The sequence below is a fragment of the Diabrotica undecimpunctata genome, chromosome 5, assembly GCF_040954645.1.
Source record: "Diabrotica undecimpunctata isolate CICGRU chromosome 5, icDiaUnde3, whole genome shotgun sequence".
Classification (NCBI taxonomy): domain Eukaryota; kingdom Metazoa; phylum Arthropoda; class Insecta; order Coleoptera; family Chrysomelidae; genus Diabrotica; species Diabrotica undecimpunctata.
Genome location: NC_092807.1, coordinates 153603409 through 153623142, shown reverse-complemented (window position 1 = coordinate 153623142; position 19734 = coordinate 153603409). Strand labels below are relative to the sequence as shown.

Genomic DNA, 19734 nt, shown 5'->3' with positions numbered 1-19734 from the left:
CCACTCAGTAATATAATATTCTTTATCTATGGAGCTTACAATTTACAATCCTAGGCACAGCTACTATGTAATTTTGCGTGCATTTTGAATTTACTACCATGTATATATATAGTTACGCTCCCTGACACTGCGCGATCCGCCAATCGTTGTTTTATTCTTTATTACAGGACTGGCACTGCTAGTTGGAAGTGTGCTGTGATCTTATTTACTATAGTCGCAGTGTTGCCTAACTTTCAATATTTTCTTAAATAAAACCTTAAGTTATTATACAACCAAGCAAGTAGACGTGTTCATTGAAAATATTAATTGTACTTTTTATTAAAAACAGTTATCAACATGTAGCTTAAACTGTATCAATTAAAATAAATATTTAAATCTTTATTTTTAAATTTTATAGTCATTTATCGATTAGTATTGTCAAACATTGTCAAATATAAAGCTTTTAGAGCCAGTTACTGAATATACACTCCCATCCCATTATTTCTGATTATTCTTCTTTTTTCAGCGAAACTCTCCGCAACGCGCAACAGTAGATTTATTTGAACTACTAATATGGATAGGTATAGCGTATAATAGGAAATTTGTGTTAAAAAGAAATTAAACTACTTTATTAATCGTTTATAGACGCATACGCGTGTATATTCATTGTTAATATATTGGTGTATTATCTTTAGTGTTGTATGTTTCCAAGTTTCCAATAATGAATAAGTCAAAATATCCTATATATGGAATGATTAAAGACTATATTTTAATAAAAGAAGATGTGAATGTGAACTATTTAACATAACCAACAAAATCCTCGTTTATATTTTATTTATATTCAGTGTCGCAATAAAGAGAAAAAATATCTGGGAATAAAATGTTTAACAAACTTAAAATTCTGGTATTTTCTGATACGTTTTTAAGCATAAACCAACAATCTCGATGTTTAGCGAAGTGGTCTAGTCGTAAGCCTGCCAAACTAATTCCTGCTGAAGAATATGATGAAGAAGCAGATAAACATTCACCAAAGGGTAAACTTGGTGTAGAATGGTCTGGGAATTATTTCAAAAATAAATCACCAGAAAATAATAGGTCAAAAGATATAGAGCCTATTACAATTTCAAAGAAGAGAATGTCTCCTAAAATTACAATGGATATGTTAGAAACTACCACAGATGAAAATGGTGATTTTATTTACACGAAAATGAAGAATAATGATCCTAGAATAAGTCAATTATTGACAGAAATAAAATCAAACAAGGAAAGAGATAAAAGAGACCTTATGCTGCTGGAAGGGAAGAGGTTAATAAAAGATGCCCTTGATGCCAAATGCAAACTCCAATACATTCTGTTTAGTAGATTTGAGGAAGTAGAATATTTAAAACCATCCATTCCTAAAATAGGAGCAAAATTGTATAAAATGCCTTTAAAAGAAATGCAGATGTGGTCGGATTTAACAACATGTCCTGGTATAATGGGAATATTTAAAATTCCTGATATTGAATCCCACAGTGTATCAAAAGGTGCTCTTCCATTAACAATTGTTTGTGACAATATTAGAGAAGCAGATAATTTAGGTGCTATTTTAAGGACTAGTAGTGGAGTTGGATGTGAACAAGTACTTTTAACAAAGGGATGTGTAAATGTTTGGGATTCAAAAGTACTGAGAAGTGCCTGTGGAGCCCATTTTAAACTTAAAATAAAGAAAAAAGTTAACATGGATACTATTATGGAAGATCTGCCTCCAAACTGCAACTTCTTTATTGCTGATAATAGAGTTATATCAATGACCACTGTTGATGAAAATTATGATAAAAAACTATTGTCCACGTTATTAGAGTCTATTCCTATTGTACCTTATTATGGACTAAAGTTTAATCCAAATGAACATAATGTTCTTATTGTGGGAGGTGAAACTGAGGGTATTAGCTTAAACTCTTATAGTTTAGTTTCAAATTTAAATGGAGTTAGAATTAATATACCACTTGGAAATAATGTTGATAGTTTAAATGTTGGTACAGCACTTGGAATAATTGTTTTTGAAATGAAAAAGCAGTACATATCTAAAATTAAAAATGATAATAGGGATGATATAAAAGATGAGTTTTCATAAAATCTATAATTATTGTTAGGATTAAGCAATAAAAGTGTAAAATCTTTTGCTTTCTTTTATTTACAACTTAAAATTATAAATCGATATTAAAAATATGATACTATAATCTTAAATGTGTGTTTAAATCATTTTGCCAAATGGCCAATGACCTAAATCTATTTATATATAATGGCTATACACCCCAGCATGGGGTTAAACCACATTTTTTTTAACCATTGTCTTTGTTTCTCCTGCATATAATAATATTGGCCTAATTATGGTGTTATAAATGTTGATCTTAGTTTTCTTAGTCAGTGTTTTGCCTAAATCTATTTACAAATTAATTATATGTATGGGCAGTAGTATTATTTCTTCAAGTCTAAAGTAAAGTAATTTTCAGAGTCTAAATTGTCAATTTTTCCATTATATCTTATTTAGGAAACTCGTTAGCATTTTGGTTTATATTTTTAGAGTTTTTTTAATTTTAATCCAGTATGGTTTTCTTTCATGTAGTTTATATTTATTACTATATGTTTCAATCCATTTGTGCTGTTTAAACTGGTGAATATCAACTCATTATAATGTCTAAGTCTACTTTATCATTGTTTTGTATTTGCCTATATAATTGTCTCTTAACTGGTGAGAGTTTATAATTAAATGGTGATTTTTTTGTAAATGAATTTTTGATATTTCTTTATTTTATACAGGACTACCCCACAATTATACAAAATAGTGGTTAAGTACACAGTATTTAATATGATAATACTAACTAAATAATGTAGACTAAAAATATATATACACATGCATGTACACATGTATATAATTAAATTGTAAAACCTATAAACCCAGTGGTCAATTATATGATTCTAAGATCCAGCACTATAAAGATGGGAAAATAATTTTAACCATAAAAAATATGTTAAGTATTACCTAGTTACAATAACAACATACAAGTACTTATTATTATAATTGAGTTAGTTTCCACACTCTAAGGTACCAGTAACTCTTTTCTATAAATATTTATATATTTATTGAGAGACATATCAAATACATAGATCTACATACAGATTGTTTAACAAAGATAAGTATTTATGCATTGGGCTATTAGCACCATCGGTTGTTCTATAAAATTGAACCCTAAAAGTACATAGATGATATGTACACAAACCATAGAAATATGATACTCTAAGACCAATCTGACTCACAAGAGAAGGACAATCAATTCTACCATTCCATCTACCGTTACCACTCATCGATCAAGCAGAACGTATAAGGAAATACGGAGACCATATGACTGAACAGTACTCCAGCATATACTTAACCAAAGAACAATAGACCATTCTTGTGACTGCAATGGAGAAAAAATAGAATTTCTAATAATAAAGCCCAGCATATTTGACCCCCTATTGATATAGAAGGAATATAATCAACAAAAGTTAATTTCCCATTCAAAATTACACCCAGATCTGTTACTGTTGATATGTATTTTAGGTGGCTGGTTATCAATAAAGTAACTAGACTCAAACCTAGTAGTTTTTCTAGAAAAACTTATAAAATTGCATTTGTTGATATTCAAATATAGCTTATTTTTTTGGCACCACTCTAACAAACGATTTAAGTCCTGAAGCAGTTCCTGATTTAAAATATGTTCAGCAGTTCTTCAAAATTTGATATCATCAGCAAATTTCGCAAAGCTGCTTTACAAAAAACATGTAACTAGGTCATTCATGAAAATATTAAATAGGAGAGGAGAATTACAGCCTCCCTGCTTTCATCGTTGTTGTGGTCTTCATCTTCATCTGTAACCGTAGACAAGGGGATCTCACAGAGTGCTATCAACTGAGCCGCTAAACTCTGTTTTTTCAAAGAGGTGTTACTATCTATCCCTCCTCTTTTTTCCGGCCTTGGAATGGGCTGCATTGGGTATAGTGCTACACAATTAACCCCATAACTGATACAGGCAGAGTTGGAACACCATTACGGTTTATAAAAATCGGGATAGGGTCTTGAAATCTTGGAAGTCTTACAGGTAAGAGTATGGTGTTTGTAAATGCGCTTAAAAGAAGGAGAGTAGAAATGGATGCTAGAAATGAATGGTAGCTTGGATTCAAGATACAATGTGGGAAGGACAACGGGTGAAAGAACTAGGAACTAACCAATAAAATGCAATGGTGGTTTTGTAAATTTTTTATTAAAAACTTTTTATACTCATAAAATCTTAAAATCAACATACAATAAATATACATAATTAGGATATGTGATCAATATTTATTTTTGTAACTGTAATATATTATTTTTATTATCAATAATGGTTAATATGCAATGTTAAATTTAAAATATATTATTTTGAGTAGATAATTGAATGCAAGGGCATTATTTTTTTATTTGTTGCATAAATAGTTCTTTTTACAGTTTGTAATAGGTAGTCAGTTTTACAGTTCATTGTCAGTTTTATCATTTTTACCTAATTGATGAGGTGCATATGCCTTCCTTTCTTTTTTCAATCAATTCACAGTACACAAAGCATTATACAGTAAGACATTTAATAGTTGTAAGGTCGGTTTAAAACAAATACGACCTAGTATGCAATATATGTATATGCTTGTATAATGTATCTATATTTTATGTATAATGTATGTATAATGTAAGTGTTTTGTCCTACCTAGTAAGAACATAATGTGATTTTTGGTTTTTTAAGAAATTATAATAGAAGTTTTAACATTTGTGCATATTTACCATTATAGCTGCAGTTAGAGTCGATAAGAGATTGCCATACTGTTAAACAATTTTAAATCATTATTTTAAGTATTTTTTTAATCACATGGCAGTTCATTAGATATAGGAATAGTTACAATAAGAATTCAAGTATTTTAATAGCTGCTAAAAAAAACATTAATAACTAATCGATTCTTTATACATATTATTATAGTGATACATGCATTGTAATGTTGCAGTGCTATAGGCCATGGCAGCCGTGGAGTTTTAAGATAAAATAAAAGAGTTGTCAGCGAGTTGTAAATTACCCATCTATCGATCGACTCAATTCACTCATTAACTATATCTCAAAACTGTAGACGAACTTTGTATTTTACACATTTTTTACATTCAACATGTTTGTTTGAATAATATCTGTACAGCGTGGGGATCTAGCCAACTACCAACTGCCTATATACTGCTTCATAACAAAGAGCTGCCAAGAAATGGTAAAGAGGTAAAATTTAAATGCTGGCTGTGCATTCAAAAAAATGATAGGAGATAAAATAAGCAGATATTATATAAATTACCGTAGTAACACCAGAGATGAAGAGAAAAATGTTAGTTAAGTTTGAGAGAAGATGTGTGCTTATAACAAAATGGATGACAAGAGTATTGAGTAGAACAATGGAAAAAACTAGGATAAAATGGTGCTGAAAACTGGATTAAATAAGGATTTTGCCATGCAAATTTACATCTATTTGAATCTTGCATATAGCTGCACGAAATACTTCATTAAAGTTGCATTAAAACCATTCACAGCCATAATATTTTACGTATATTTATAATTATTTTCCCACAATATTTCCCTGGATGATATTTTTCAGAAGTTATATAGCTGCACGAAATACTTCATTAAAGTTGCATTAAAACCATTCACAGCCATAATATTTTACGTATCTTTATAATTATTTTCCCACAATATTTCCCTGGATGATATTTTTCAGAAGTTGATATTTACCGCCCTTCATAATACGTCCCAGATACGATACCTATTGAAATTTACAGTTATATATGACGAGGAAAATAATAAAATAATCAAGTGTGTTAAAGGGTAAATCACCAGATAACAAAAGGCCAAAAATATTTAAAGATGGCTACTATTTAGATATAAAGAAAAATCTATATGTATCTTAGCAGAGAAAATACAGTTCTGTGATGTGTTCTGATGCATTTAATGTAATAGATGAGTGGCTGAGAAGAGTATGCTTAAAACAAAGTTGGGAGACAGGCCACGGCCAATCACGAAAATGATAGAAATAATAAAATCGCTATATCTATGAAAAACAATCGACATGTATGTAAAAAAGACGAAAGAAAGAGAGAAGAGTAAGAGAGACTGGAGGCGGAGTGCATAGGTAGAAGTAATAAGGGAGTCTGCAGAGAAGAGTAAGAAGAATCAAAAGCAGAGTATGAAGAGAGAAAGAGAAGGGTAAACTAGCCGCCACTGGAGGGTCGTACGGAACGTGTGAAAATAAGAAGACAGACAGATAAATAAGAGGTAAAAATGAATAAATCGGACTGCAACGATTGTTCAAGGATGTACTCTTATACCCTGGAGATAACTTGGAGTGCTTTAATTACGATTCAATTTTTTTTTTCCATAATAAAAATAAAAAGACAAAGGATTTTTTTATAATAATGTGGATGCTCGACATTATATAAACAGCTTCTTTCTTGATATAAATCAATTATGTAGAAACTTATTTCAGTCTCCAAGATATTTTAAAATTGTATTTTTATTTTATAACAAAATAGGAAGACAAATAAACCACAAATTATCAACCAAAGAAAAAATGGATTGAGTTTACCGAAAGTACAAGCTGAACATAGCCGCAAATGTCAAAAATATTTCGGTTTGGCAGTGTTGGCATGTTTTTGTAATGCATAAGTTGTATGCTTCAAATATAAAGAGATAAAGCTTTTAAAAAGTACATTGTCATTTTGATTAAACTATTTTATGAATTCTGCAATTTTTGATTTATATCAATCAATAACGAGTAGATATTTGTCTCTTTCGAGATTAATTGCAAACAACTTTTGTAATCTGGCAACGCTGATTTGACGGTTGCCAAATCTATCCCCTAATCTATCAAAGGGTAATTGCTAAAAAAATTTCTAATAATTAACTGCAATTAATCTCCAAAGAAATAAATATTTACTCATTGTTGTTTTATATAAACCAAAAATTGCAGAATTCATAACATAATATAAACAGTATGTACTTTTCTAACGCTTTATCTTTTTATATTTGAAGTATACATCATCTACATTATAAAAACATGCAAACACTGCTATACCGAAATTTTTTGTTCCATGTTTGACATTTACGGCTATAATCAGCTTGTACTTTCGGTAAACTTAACCAAAAAAAGAAAATGAATTTCATCACGTTATGTCTAACTGCTGATTTTCGATGTGATTTTCATTTGTCTTAAATATTTTTCGACCAATCAAAATTAAAGTTTGATTAAACTGACCTTGACAAATAGAAGATCCTCTATTTTTAGAGGATTTGATCAAACTCAGGATGTGACTTAATTGTCTTTTTGCTCGTTGGACTTCATATGCTGTAAATTTTTTGGTTTGGTCAAACAGTCAAACTAGTTTGATCAAATATTTGACCGTTTGACACGGACTTTAGCACTTATAATACAATGCTTCTGGATTATTAGAGTTAATATGTATTAAATCAGAAGAGATAAAACAGCTAGGTATAAATGTAACTACATAATTACGAAATGATCTGCTACTAGATATTTCATTTAAACATTAAAAATTCATTATTGTATTTCTCATAGTAACACAAATAAAGAAAATACTATATATTACTTATAACATCTAGTATTATTTATTTATTATACAGTAGATGGCTCACTCTTACTGCTGGTGAAAAATTTGAATCTAGTTTTTCATCTGTAAATTTTATTATTCCTGTCGTGAGTTTGAAGTCAAGAAGTCTAAAAATATTTACAACTAAAGCATTTATTTAAAGCTAATCTTTAAAAATAGAAATACTTTAAAAATATTTAATATTATTTATAGTTAAATATATTAAGTATTAACTATTTTGTTTAGCTCATTGAACATGAGATGGTAAAAAATAAACAATATTTATATATTTGTTATTATTTAATAATTGCAAATTAGTTTTAGGTTTTTAGCCCATCTGCTTATTCTTAGCGATATGAGTCTATTGATGATGAAATATTATGGTTACAGCTAGTTTCAAATGGAGCAGCGAGAAGTTCCATGAGATATTTTATCCCGTAGGCAAGAGAAGCAGCTGTGTAGAGGCGTTGCAATATTAAACAATTTGAGGATATGTTATATTTGAAACCGCAAAATATTGTATTACTTACTTAAACAATAAATGAAATTTGATTTTACAAAGATTGTTTTATTGACGTGACAACGTCTTAAATTAGGTTGTGGCTCGGAGTCACTCATGAAAAAGTGTAACGCCCGCTCACGTCTGTTACGATGAGTCACCGAACGAGAGAGAGGCCCGCCGGACCGGCGAATGCCTTGCGTCTCTCTCCCACTCAAACATGATCGGTCCGCTGGTGCGATGCTATTTCTCCTATCATCGTCCTATCCTCAACAAAATCACTCAAATATATGCAATTATATTGATATTATTATATAAGAGTATTCCATATAATATATTAATATATCATGTTGTGATTTTTTGACCAAATTTATGATAGTATCAAGGAGTCCAATAAATAATGAACAACTAACTCTTGGTGGACAGCAAATAGAGAGAGTGACAAAATATAAATAGGTATCTGGGAGCTTACATCAACACAGAATTAGATCCAGACCAAGAGATCCGGGTACGAATAGAAATGGCAAGGGCAGCGTTCTTAAAATTCAAACAATTGTTCTGTGACAAAAATCTGAATACTGCGCTGAGACTGAGGTTTGTTGAATGTTACGTCTGGTCGCAACTATTGTACGGGGTAGAAACATGGACACTAAAAGCGCAAATAGTTAAAAAGATTAAAGCCTTTGATGCACTGTAGAGTCGATGGCAAAAAGGGAATAGGTAGAAAGAGGAAGTCATGGCTGCGAAATATTCGAGACTGGACAAACATGACTGTAGACGAATTATTCCACGTTGCAAAGACAGAAGCTTTTAAAAATGTGGTCGCCAACCTCCGTTAATGGGGACGGCATAGGAAGAAGAAGAAGATGTTGTGATTTTATAATAATTGAATACTTCACTGCTTCGAACTCACAACAGAGAATAAAAATAGTCATTAAAATTTATAGTTTGACAAAAATACTAAAAAATAATTATCCTACTTACTAAATACAACAGATTTAAATTAAATAAATACTTTACAAACAACATTCTATCTACAAAAATATTTAAAATACTTCTTTTCTAAAATTAAATCCGTACTGATCACATTTTAATCTTAATACTCTCGCCAAATGTGGTGGACCGCAATAGAAAATGGTCACTTTTCCTTTCTTCTGATCAAGGATTTGCTTGAAAACCTTATCCCAGTTGGGACGACCGGCGTTGGTTCGAGTTTTGAGTCCTGTTATTAAGTCCCTTTTTTCCTAAATAAAGAAATGTCAATTAAACAAATATATAACTATTAATTACATTTAATGTACTTTATTTGAGATCTGCTTGGTTATACCGGGTGGTCCAATAAGCCGATTTCTCGGCTATATATCAGAAACTATTCATGTTAAAACTTTAGGAGAAAAAATTTCTTAGTAAAAGTGGCTAAGAGAAATCACTGGAAATAACTTTCAAGTTTGTGGGTTAACCGCTAGGAGGCGTAACCTGTGAAGAAAACTTTAAAAACCCGTTTTTTGGGAAATATGCCCAATTATACCAAGTGTTAAATAAGTAAACTAGAAAGAGGCCTAAATTCTGCACAAAGTTGTTCAAGTACTTTTTTTATTTTTTCAAATAAAGGATAGGGGAGAGTGGGAAAGTATTTGTGGATAAATACCTATAACTTTGGTTTGGATCAACCGATTTTAACGAAATTAGTGTCATTAGAAAAAGTGTTGATAAATTAATTTAAATCTACTATAAAATAATTGCATTTAGTTTAAATTGTCATAGGTAGAGGGTACTTTCGAATAGAAAGATTAAAATTTGTTTTTCTTTAAAATGTGTAATGGAAACACCTATTTATTGTAAATTATAATGGAACTGGATTAAATTCGTAACAAAATGGCACAAACCGCATGTTAATAGCTTTTGTCGAACTCGACATATGAATAAAAACGCATAAACATAAGTAAGTATAGTATTGACTCACCCTGTATTATAAATTAAGTTAAAAAATAAGTCAGTAGGTACTTCCAATTTTTTTTTGTAGCAGAAGAATCTTAATGTTGATACCTATTTTGACCATTGTTATTTCATATGATTAAAAATAGTTTTTTCGAAACTAACTAGGCTACGACAATAAATTTGACGGGGAGTTCATATTGTTTATTTATTGACAACAGTCAAAATATTGTTAAGAAGTGTTATATGTTATATTATAATTCGAATTGAAGATTGCACTTTTTTCAATAGATATTAATATTGGTAATATTAGTAATTAATTATCAGTATTAATAATTCGTGATGAGTATATCAAATGCAGAATTGTATGATATGATTTGAGTTTATTTCGAATGTCACCAAAATGCCGCTATTGCCTCACGTATAAATTCTGTGAGATATCCTGACAGGAGACATTATGGCAAAGAAGTATTTGAAAGAAAGGCAAGAAGATTAAGAGAAACTGGTAGTTTTAAACGACGTAGTAGAGGTATGACCGAAGATAATTCAATGTTCTTGCTTTAATTCAACAGAATCCACATGTAAGTAGTCGGCAAATCTCTATATAATTAAACATACCCAAAACTATTGTTCTAAGGATTTTAAAACATCACCGGTTGGTTTTTCATATTATAAAGTGAACGTTTAGGTCAGAAACTTGGAATTCCCTTTAAACTTTAGATTCAACTGTTATTTTAATATTCCGATAAAAACGGCAACACGGCACTTTTATCCTTTTATCTGTTTCTTAAAAATACTTTTGCACGATTTACCTTGTGAAACAATTGTGTTTTTTTCAAGATTTTTTGAGTTTAAGTAAATACAGTGGTTTCTTTTTCACCAATATTCGTTGTTCTGTTTTTTAGACTGTAGTTTATCAATAAAACTAAATGCAATTGTTTTATAGTAGATGTAAATTAAATCATCCACACTCTTTCTAATGACACTAATTTCGTTAAAATCGGTTGATCCAAACCCTAGTTATAGGTATTTATCCACAAATACTTTCCCACTCTCCCCCACCCTTTATTTGAAAAAATAAAAAAAAAGTACTTGAACAACTTTGTGCGGAATTTAGGTCTCTTTCTAGTTTACTTATTTAACACTTGGTATAATTGGGCATATTTCACAAAAAACTGGTTCAAATTTTTCTTCATATATTGCGCCCCCTAGCTGTTAACCCAGAAACTTGAAAGTTATTTCCACCGATTTCTCTTGACCACTTTTACTAAGGAATTTTTTCTCCTAAAGTTATAACATACTTAGTTTCTGATTATAGCTGAGAGATCGGCTTATTGGACCACCCGGTATAGTGTGGAAACCACTTATGGAATAAAATTGGTTGTGTCCATATTATAGAAAATTATGGAAAACGCTGGGACCAATTAAAATTCAAATGTGCGCTTTTTAAACCTAAATTATACTTTATTTTTAATAAAACATCCTGTTTATTTTTTACGTTTTTAAAAACAAGCTGATCTCAGCTATATCTCGTAGGGTCAAGTCTCCAATAAAACTCGTCCCGAACTTTGTTTAAAGTTTGAAATAAAATATTTGGTATTTCTATAGTTATCCTTTCTTTGAGGTCTGCAGTTCAAGTTGGTTGTGTTGTATGTTCTTGATATAACCCCACAGAATCCAAGGGCGTAAGGTCTGGCCACTCAATAGTATCTCTTCGTTCAATTCATTTATTGAGAAAAATTTTGTTTACCTAAGTCTTTACCATTAAAGCATAATGGGGTATTGCCCCATCCTGCTGGAAACAGACATTTTCATTCGGTAGATTCGACCAATCGACATCAATATACTTCAATCAAGTCGTAAACAAAAAAAAGCAAGACCTAACAATTGCCATGGGTGACTTCAACGCCAAAGTTGGGGCCAGCAAAACATTTTCTGCAGTTGGACCATTTGGACTAGGAAACCGGAACGATCAGGGAGATACATTGGAGATTTTTGCGAAAGCAAATCAATAAGTAATAATGGCTACATAACACCTGGTTTAAGCTACACCTAAGAAAATTGTACATCTGGAAATCTCCACAGGATTCTGTGGGAAGGATTGTAAGAAATCAGATTGATTACATGCTAGAAAATAAGAGGTATAGGAACAGCTGCACATCTGTCAAAACATACCCGGGGGCAGACATAAATTCTGATCAAGTCAGAATGAAGAAGGTTACAAGTAATTCGATGAAGATGATATTAAAAAACTGAAAGATCCCAATGTTCGATTGAAGGTGAGTGAAAACCTCAATACAAAGGTGCTAAAACGCAGAAATGCAGAAACTATAGAGTAAAGTATCACCATCGTGCAAGAAACAGTAGGGAAAATAAAAAAAAATAACACCTGAAGAAAGATACTAAGAATTGTATTTTATATCATATTTGTAAAATATTTATTTTTGTTCCGTTTCTTCGTCACTTTAGAATCAATTTATATGGACGAATTTTCTCTTTATAGAAACACCTTGGGACAGTTGCAAGATTCACATTATTTTGACTGACAATTTGACGTGACGGAAAAATGCCTCTGATAAATCTTAAAGAGTTAAAAATTCGGATAACACTGACCAAATTTTAATTTGCTAAAAGGCATCGTAAATACATCCGTAGCTTTCAGCTTGCTCACTATAAAGGACCGCATATTACCTAATTAAATGTACGGGAAGCTATTAAAATGTTGTGAACCAATACTATTTTAATTTTTTTATTAAAAAACGACGTATTTGATTTGCACTTCGAACAATTAGTAGATTAAATTACATTTATTAATCACCTTCCACAATTTCTTGTCATGATTTTTTTTTATAGTAATTAAATATTACCTTCTCGTGCAATAAGTCCAAAGCGAGCTGCAATCCCACTGCCTTCATGTCAGTTTTTTGCAATGCACTTGTGATATACATATGCATTTCAAGGAATCTCTCCAAGGCACCTCCGAGTTCTGCTTGTTCAATTTCGAGCTGAGAAAGTAAATTAACAAACCACTCAAAAGATCGTTGATCTCTATTTATCCAGAAGAAGTCAACCTAAAATAATTTCAATATAATAAATTAGATTTACAAGAAAACAATATCGCAATTGTCAAGTTTGAATAACAGCCATGTTCTTCAAGCGAATAAGATAGTACCAAATTAAACAAAACAATATTAAAAGAAGAGGATAGAATGAGTTTACTTGATATTTTATAAGTATAATTTCATCAGAAAATTTAATTTAAGTACTTAGATGAAAAGAAAAAGTATACTTATAAAAATTTGAAACCGGTGATCAACAGTGGAGCAGTTGAAATAAAAAACAATAAGTAGTTTTAAGGTCGCGGCATATTATCGTGCACGTATAGTTTCCGACACGTAGCGTTTCCACTTCAGCAATTGGATTGCGCGTTCACATTTTCATACATAGAAAGTTTCAGTTTGGTTCGGTGAAGATATGATCTCGCTTTTCTCGACAAAAATTGTGTACAATTGCACTTCTACTTAACGATGAAGAATGAAAAACTGTGTTAAAAAGAAGGTTTGTAGTACATCCAATGCTAAGAGAAATGAAGAAGGAATGTGAATACTGGACTTTATACAGAGAATTAATTGATGACGATGAAAAATATTATGGATATTTTAGAATGAATAGGATTCAGTTTAAATATGTTTTAAATTTAATTTCACCTTCAGTTAAAAAACAAAATACTACATTTAATGAAGCCATACATATCAAACCAAAAAGTATTTTAAAAAAGAAGAGGTATTACTTCTGTACAAAAGTCCTAATTGTTTATCACTTCCGTGATTAATTGTCACAAAGCAATAAAAACACATGCATATGACAAAATAGCCTCGAAAATTATTTTTTTAAATACTCTGTATCAAAATCAAACAAATACCTAAATAAACAACGGGGAAAAACGACGCACATCTAATTCACATTATCCTTTACAACCGGTTACGACTCGTTACGTAGCCGTCGGCATCAGTAAAATATTGTTTTCAAATATACTGAACGGAAACGTTAACTGTCTGAAACGCTATGTTCTGGACAGTGTGCGTTGTTCATATTTAAAACCATTTAAATTATATTTTTCGGAAACTAAACGCTATGTGCTGGAAACGCAACGTGCACGATAATATGCCACGACCTTAAGTCTGCATATATTTCGACAAAGCTTTTGATTTAGTAGATTTTAGTAGGGTTGATAGCAACTATTTGAGATACACATTTAATGTGAATAGCAGCAGTAAATGGATTTGTGAAAGATATTTCAGAATCACACTAGATTGGACAAATTAAAAAATTAATTTTTAAATAAAAATCTTATTATTTTACCACTAGGTCAAAAACTTTTCAATGTGCCATTCTATTAACTACAGGTACATATTATATTCGTTATATTGACCCCTGATTTTTTATATAAGTTACTTATTTTATTTTGGGGCATAAATAAAAAGTTACCTTTCTAAGGTTCATAACAGTGGCTGGTATGTCACTAGCCCAAGCAAATTTGCATTTGGGACAAGTGTGCCTAGCTTTCCAATACCTATGCATAATTGATTGTAAGATTGATGCAAAAGGGGTTACTCCTATTCCTGTAGCAATGAGTACTGCATGTTGGGCTCTGAAAATGTGGCTGGACGGAGCTCCATATGGGCCGTCTAAATAAATCTAAAAACACAGAAAATTAAACTCGAATATGTTAATATAGTTAATTTAATTGTTAATATGTTAGTTTAAAACATAATATACAGCATGCAATTATGGTTTTTAACACTTGAGTAGTTATGTGTGGCCTGTGAAACACCTTACTGTTTATTTTATGTCAAAGTGCCCGCCCCCATTCCTGCTAGAGACATATCTTGGGTTGCATTTGGACCGAAAGCTGACCTGGAAGCAACACATTAACGCCACAAAACTCAGCTCAATATAAAATTTAAACAAATGAATTGGTTACTTGGCAGAAAGTTATAACTGTCATTGGAGAACAAAATGCCGCTTTAAAAAGTCACACTAAAACGAATATGGACCAACGGCGTAGAACTCTGAGATTGTAGCAAGCCTTCAAACACAAAAAATTTGCTGACCTTTCAATCAAAATCACTGCGTATGATAGCTAACGCCTCTTGGTATGTCAGAAATGCCACCATCCACAATGACCCAGGAGTGCCAATCGTAAAAGATGCCATATCACTTTAAAATTCGTAATTCAACGCACCACAGCCAAATTATCAGTGAATTACATCAGCCACCAATGCAGGAACAAAGACTGAAAAGGTCCTGGCCAGAAGACCTGGATACATTAGGTGAAAATGGAGAACTGTCGCTGGACGGTGCCTAAATCAGGTCAATATTGTCATCACATTTACTAATTACTCAATGTATTGTTTTTGAGTAGATTATAAATATGCATTTTAAAATAAAAAATATATGTACATTTTGGCCAATACTATACATCTAAGCTTTAATCAAAACATATTATAGTTAGTAAAACAAAACATCAAATTACACAAACAATGATACATCAAATCACCTCAGTTCCTTCCTTATCCAAAACTTGAATGCGCAAATCTTCACATCTTTCTCTTTTTATATTTCTGGATTTTGTTCGCTTACAAAGAATTTTCTGATTAATAAATAACGTATGTAACATAATTTGTATGAACAATAGAAATATAAATACGTAAGTAAGACAACTAACAAACTAGTGCTTTATTAACTCCCTAATCTTCCTCCAATGCTGCCAGCCGTTATATTCTAGGTCTTCTTCTTTTTCTCATCATCCAGCCTTCATTTATTCACTGCTGGACATAAGTCTCCCTTAAACTTCTCAATTTTTTACGATTTTGTGCTCTCTGTTACCAATTTTTGGTGATACGCCTATGCGTTCCACATCAGCAATACTCGTCCTTCTTCGCAGATCTTCGTTTCTTATTCTGTCCTGCAACGTCACTCCCAGCATAGACCGTTCCATTCATCTCTGTGCCACTCTCAATTTTGAAGCTGCAGTCTTGGTTAGAGTCATAGTTTCCACCCCATAGGTCATGACCGGTAATACACATTGGTCAAATACTTTTCTTTTGAGGCTAATTGGTATGTTGGCCCTAAGTGTGTCTTCCAAAGGCTTCTCAAGCTAAAGTAATTCGTCTTTGGATTTCGCATGTTTGGTTATCCCTGCTGATTCTTATTTCATGACCCAAATACGTATATTTCTCCACCAGTTCTACCACTTTGAATAATTAAATGGTTATTGGGGACCATATTTGTCATAAACTTAGTTTTGGTCAAGTTCATTCCGAGGCCCACCTTCGAACATACAAAGTCTAATTCATTTAACATACATATCTGTGGCTTCTCCTAAATTACCTGTGATAAGGACAATGTCTTCTGCGAATCGGAGATGGTTAAGCTTTTCGCCGTCTATTGATACTCTTCTGTGGTCCCAATTGACCAATTTAAAGACATACTCTAATGCCGTTATGAATAAAATGGCCAAAAATGCCAGTCATAGTGGCATTTTTGTAAATATTGTAAATAAGTTCACTATACCTATGGTCAATCCTGCTGTCATTAATTGCTTCTATAAGGCTGTCTATTTCAATCGTGTCGAACACTTTATGAAAATCTATAAAAATAAGGACAAGAGGTTTGTTGTATTCTATAGATTTTTCAATAAGTGTCTTTACTGTATGGAGGTGATTATTGATACCATAATTTAAAGGGAATCCTGCCTGCTCTCTCGGTTGGTCGAAATATAATTTTTTCTCCAATCTTGATATCACTAACCTAGTAAAGAGCTTGTATCTTTGGTATTAAATTAAAAATAAATAAATAATTAAGTTTTGGTTTAAATGCAGAGCTAAAAAATTTGTCTCTATCTTGCACCACTATGTTTTACCACTAATATTGTATTCCAGCAAGAAATGTAATACTAATTTTAACCTGCAACCTCAATTGTTTAGCGATTGCCTGAATGTAGTTCAAGTAATTTACTTTTGTGTGTATTTTTCTAAAATGCATACCATTTTTAGTACAAATCATTTAAATTGTTTTGTAAATAGGTCCCAAAATGGAGACAAGTTTTCGACTTAATATTTAATGCACTTTATGCGTTTTTTACCACTGCAAACTTTTCATTTTAAACGATACTGGATTATTTTACCTAATGCCTATATTATGACTTTATAAATATAAATATACTTACTTCCAATGGTTTTCCAACTGGATAATTCATTGGTCTTAAAGAAACCAAATTGGGCGAGAACGTAGCTTCAGTAAATGTCAAGCCCACTTGACCTTCTTCTACTTGTCGTTCTGGAGAAAAGGTAAAACTTTTCTGACTTATTTGGCGAACTGAAATAAATGAAATCATCAGATTTTACTGATACAATTTTTAATGTATTATTTATAATGTACAACATTAGAAATTAAGGATATTTTCTCGAGCTTTGAAGAAGCTGCATTAAACATCGGTCTAAAAATAAATGAAGACAAAACAAAATACATACATGGTCGTCTCAAAACAAGAACGACGGCAAATAAGGCAAAACATTACTATAAATGATCACAACTTCGAAGTGGTTAAAGAATTTAAATATCTAGGAGCAACAATCACAAATGACAACAAATTAGAGCGAGAAGTTGAAACGAGAATAATGGCAGGAAACAGATCTTTCTTTGCAATGTAACATCTAAGGAAGTCAAAACTTTTTTCACGAGGTACAAAAATCCGGATATATAAGAGCATAATACGACTAGCAGTCTATTAGATAATAGACTTAGATGGGCAGGGTATGTGATACGCAGTAATGACAATCGCCTTATAAACAATGTGTTCTGGGAAAGGCCAGAGGGAAGAAGGTCTGTAGGGCGGCCTAGAAAAAGGTGAAAAGATGCAGTCAAAGAAGATCTAGGGAAAATGGGAGTGCTACAATGGGAATTACTGGCACAGGATCCACAAACATGGAAGGCAATAGTAAAAGACTCACGAAGAGTTGGCAAAAGCTATTTTGTAAATAGTAATCTTTCCATTTATACATACAAATCTATAGATGATTATACAATTTCAAAAATATAAACATTCAACCTTTGATTTATAGTTTTATGCTGTTTTATTTTGCATGTGTTAGTAGTGAATGATTGTTAGTTTAAGACACTTCCAGAATGGTCAAAATGTATCTAACTTCACAAAATAATAATTGTTAACAATTATTTTTTAAATTGTTCTAAAATCAATGCAATACTTAACTCTGTTAAATAAATTGAATATAATATCAGTATAATAACCAAGCCACAGCAAATCGTAGGCGGTTCAGCTAGTTTATTATAAAAAGGAAGGGAAAATTAATGTAACGGAAACAAAATTGAGTAAACATGGTTTACCTAATAATACAAATTATAAAGACTTATATTTACTCATTCGACTTACCCATTTGACGTAAAGATGTAGTCGAATTCTTCTTTTCGCAGTCTTCCAAACTAGGTGTTTTAAATGCTATAATTGTTGGTTTGTTTCTCATGTATCTGAAACTTTGAGCCAAACTCTTATTTTGTGGACTTAGGTAAGCCAATCCCAATGATTGAAGTCTCGCTCTGCGTATTTGACACTCATTAAAACTTTTTTCTGATTCTGATCTCATATATTCTCTTAATCTAAATTTAAAAAAATAATAAAATATGAAGTACAAAAAAATCTTAAACTAAAAACTTAATTTTTTATTAAATGTGTCTAGGTGTCAGGGAATATTGATACACGTAAAATAGATATTAAAAAATAGTCAACAGTTAATGATTAACAGTACAGTAGACTCTTGTAAGTTCGGCCTCGGTTAGTTCGGTCTCCGCTTAGTCCGGCCAGCCGGCTCTCTGAACATTAGTCATACTAGGCAAATACTAGGCATTAGTCAAACACAAACTACAAGATTCGGAAAAATTGGACAAAGGAGAATCTGTGCAAAGTATTTGCAGAGATTTAAACGTAGGCAAAAGTACCATCAACGACTAGCGGCGCAATAGAAAAACTATCGAAGGCTTTTGTACACAGATCGAAACTGAAAAAGTTCTACAAAAGCGTTGCACACTGAGAAAAGCAAAACACGAATTGGTGGAAGATGCTCTGTAGTTGTGGTTCATTCAAGAACGAAGACGAGGAACCCCGTTAAGTGAACCAATCCAAAAAGAGAAGGCTATGATCTTGCCCTCAAAGCTTCAACCAGAAGAGGCGTTCTCGACTAGTGAGGGATGGCTCTCCCGATAGAAAAAGGGACACGGGGTCCATTTTATTGGAGTTTTTTTTTTCAAAAATTTTTCTGCAAAATTTTTAAAAATCATTGGTGACCAACACTTTAATCCCGAGCAAATCGACAACATCGACGAAACTGGGTTAAATTTTAAACTTCTGCCCAGAAAAACCTTTGCCACCCCATAAGAAACATCTGCGGCAGGATTTAAAGTCAGCGAAGAGAGGATAACGGTCGCCTTATGTTCAAATGCTTCGGGGACCCACAAAATATCCCTATTTGTCATTGGCATAGCATCAAAACCGAGAACCTTTAGGAACATAAAGATGGAAACTTTACCAGTGCATTATCGGTCGCAGAAATTAGCATAGATG

The 19734-nt window shown here is 31.8% G+C and overlaps 2 protein-coding genes across 3 annotated transcripts in view; one reads left to right on the top strand and one right to left on the bottom strand.

The window, feature by feature from the left end:
* The first annotated feature begins 732 nt into the window (after window positions 1–732).
* Window positions 733–2141, top strand: LOC140442018 (rRNA methyltransferase 3, mitochondrial). The gene has a single exon (XM_072533053.1). It carries the CDS (start codon window positions 860–862, stop codon window positions 2093–2095), a length of 1236 nt encoding a protein of 411 aa, XP_072389154.1. The 5' UTR covers window positions 733–859; the 3' UTR covers window positions 2096–2141.
* A 136-nt stretch (window positions 2142–2277) lies between these two features.
* Nox (NADPH oxidase) overlaps window positions 2278–19734 on the bottom strand; it is a 352627-nt gene continuing 335170 nt past the window's right edge. The window contains exons 15-20 of one of the 2 annotated variants that reach the window (XM_072533051.1): window positions 18550–18773; window positions 17326–17474; window positions 15655–15732; window positions 14583–14792; window positions 12962–13165; window positions 2278–9403 (exon numbers count right to left, since the gene is read on the bottom strand). In XM_072533051.1, coding sequence (XP_072389152.1) covers window positions 9206–9403; window positions 12962–13165; window positions 14583–14792; window positions 15655–15732; window positions 17326–17474; window positions 18550–18773 — 1063 coding nt within the window. In that variant the 3' untranslated portion in view covers window positions 2278–9205. The remainder of the gene's footprint in view (window positions 9404–12961; window positions 13166–14582; window positions 14793–15654; window positions 15733–17325; window positions 17475–18549; window positions 18774–19734) is intronic. The other variant, XM_072533052.1, reaches the window with a different exon arrangement.

Coding starts and splice junctions, on each gene's coding strand:
- LOC140442018 (XM_072533053.1), top strand. CDS start 860: ATGTTTAACAAACTTAAAATTCTGGTATTTTCTGATACGTTTTTAAGC.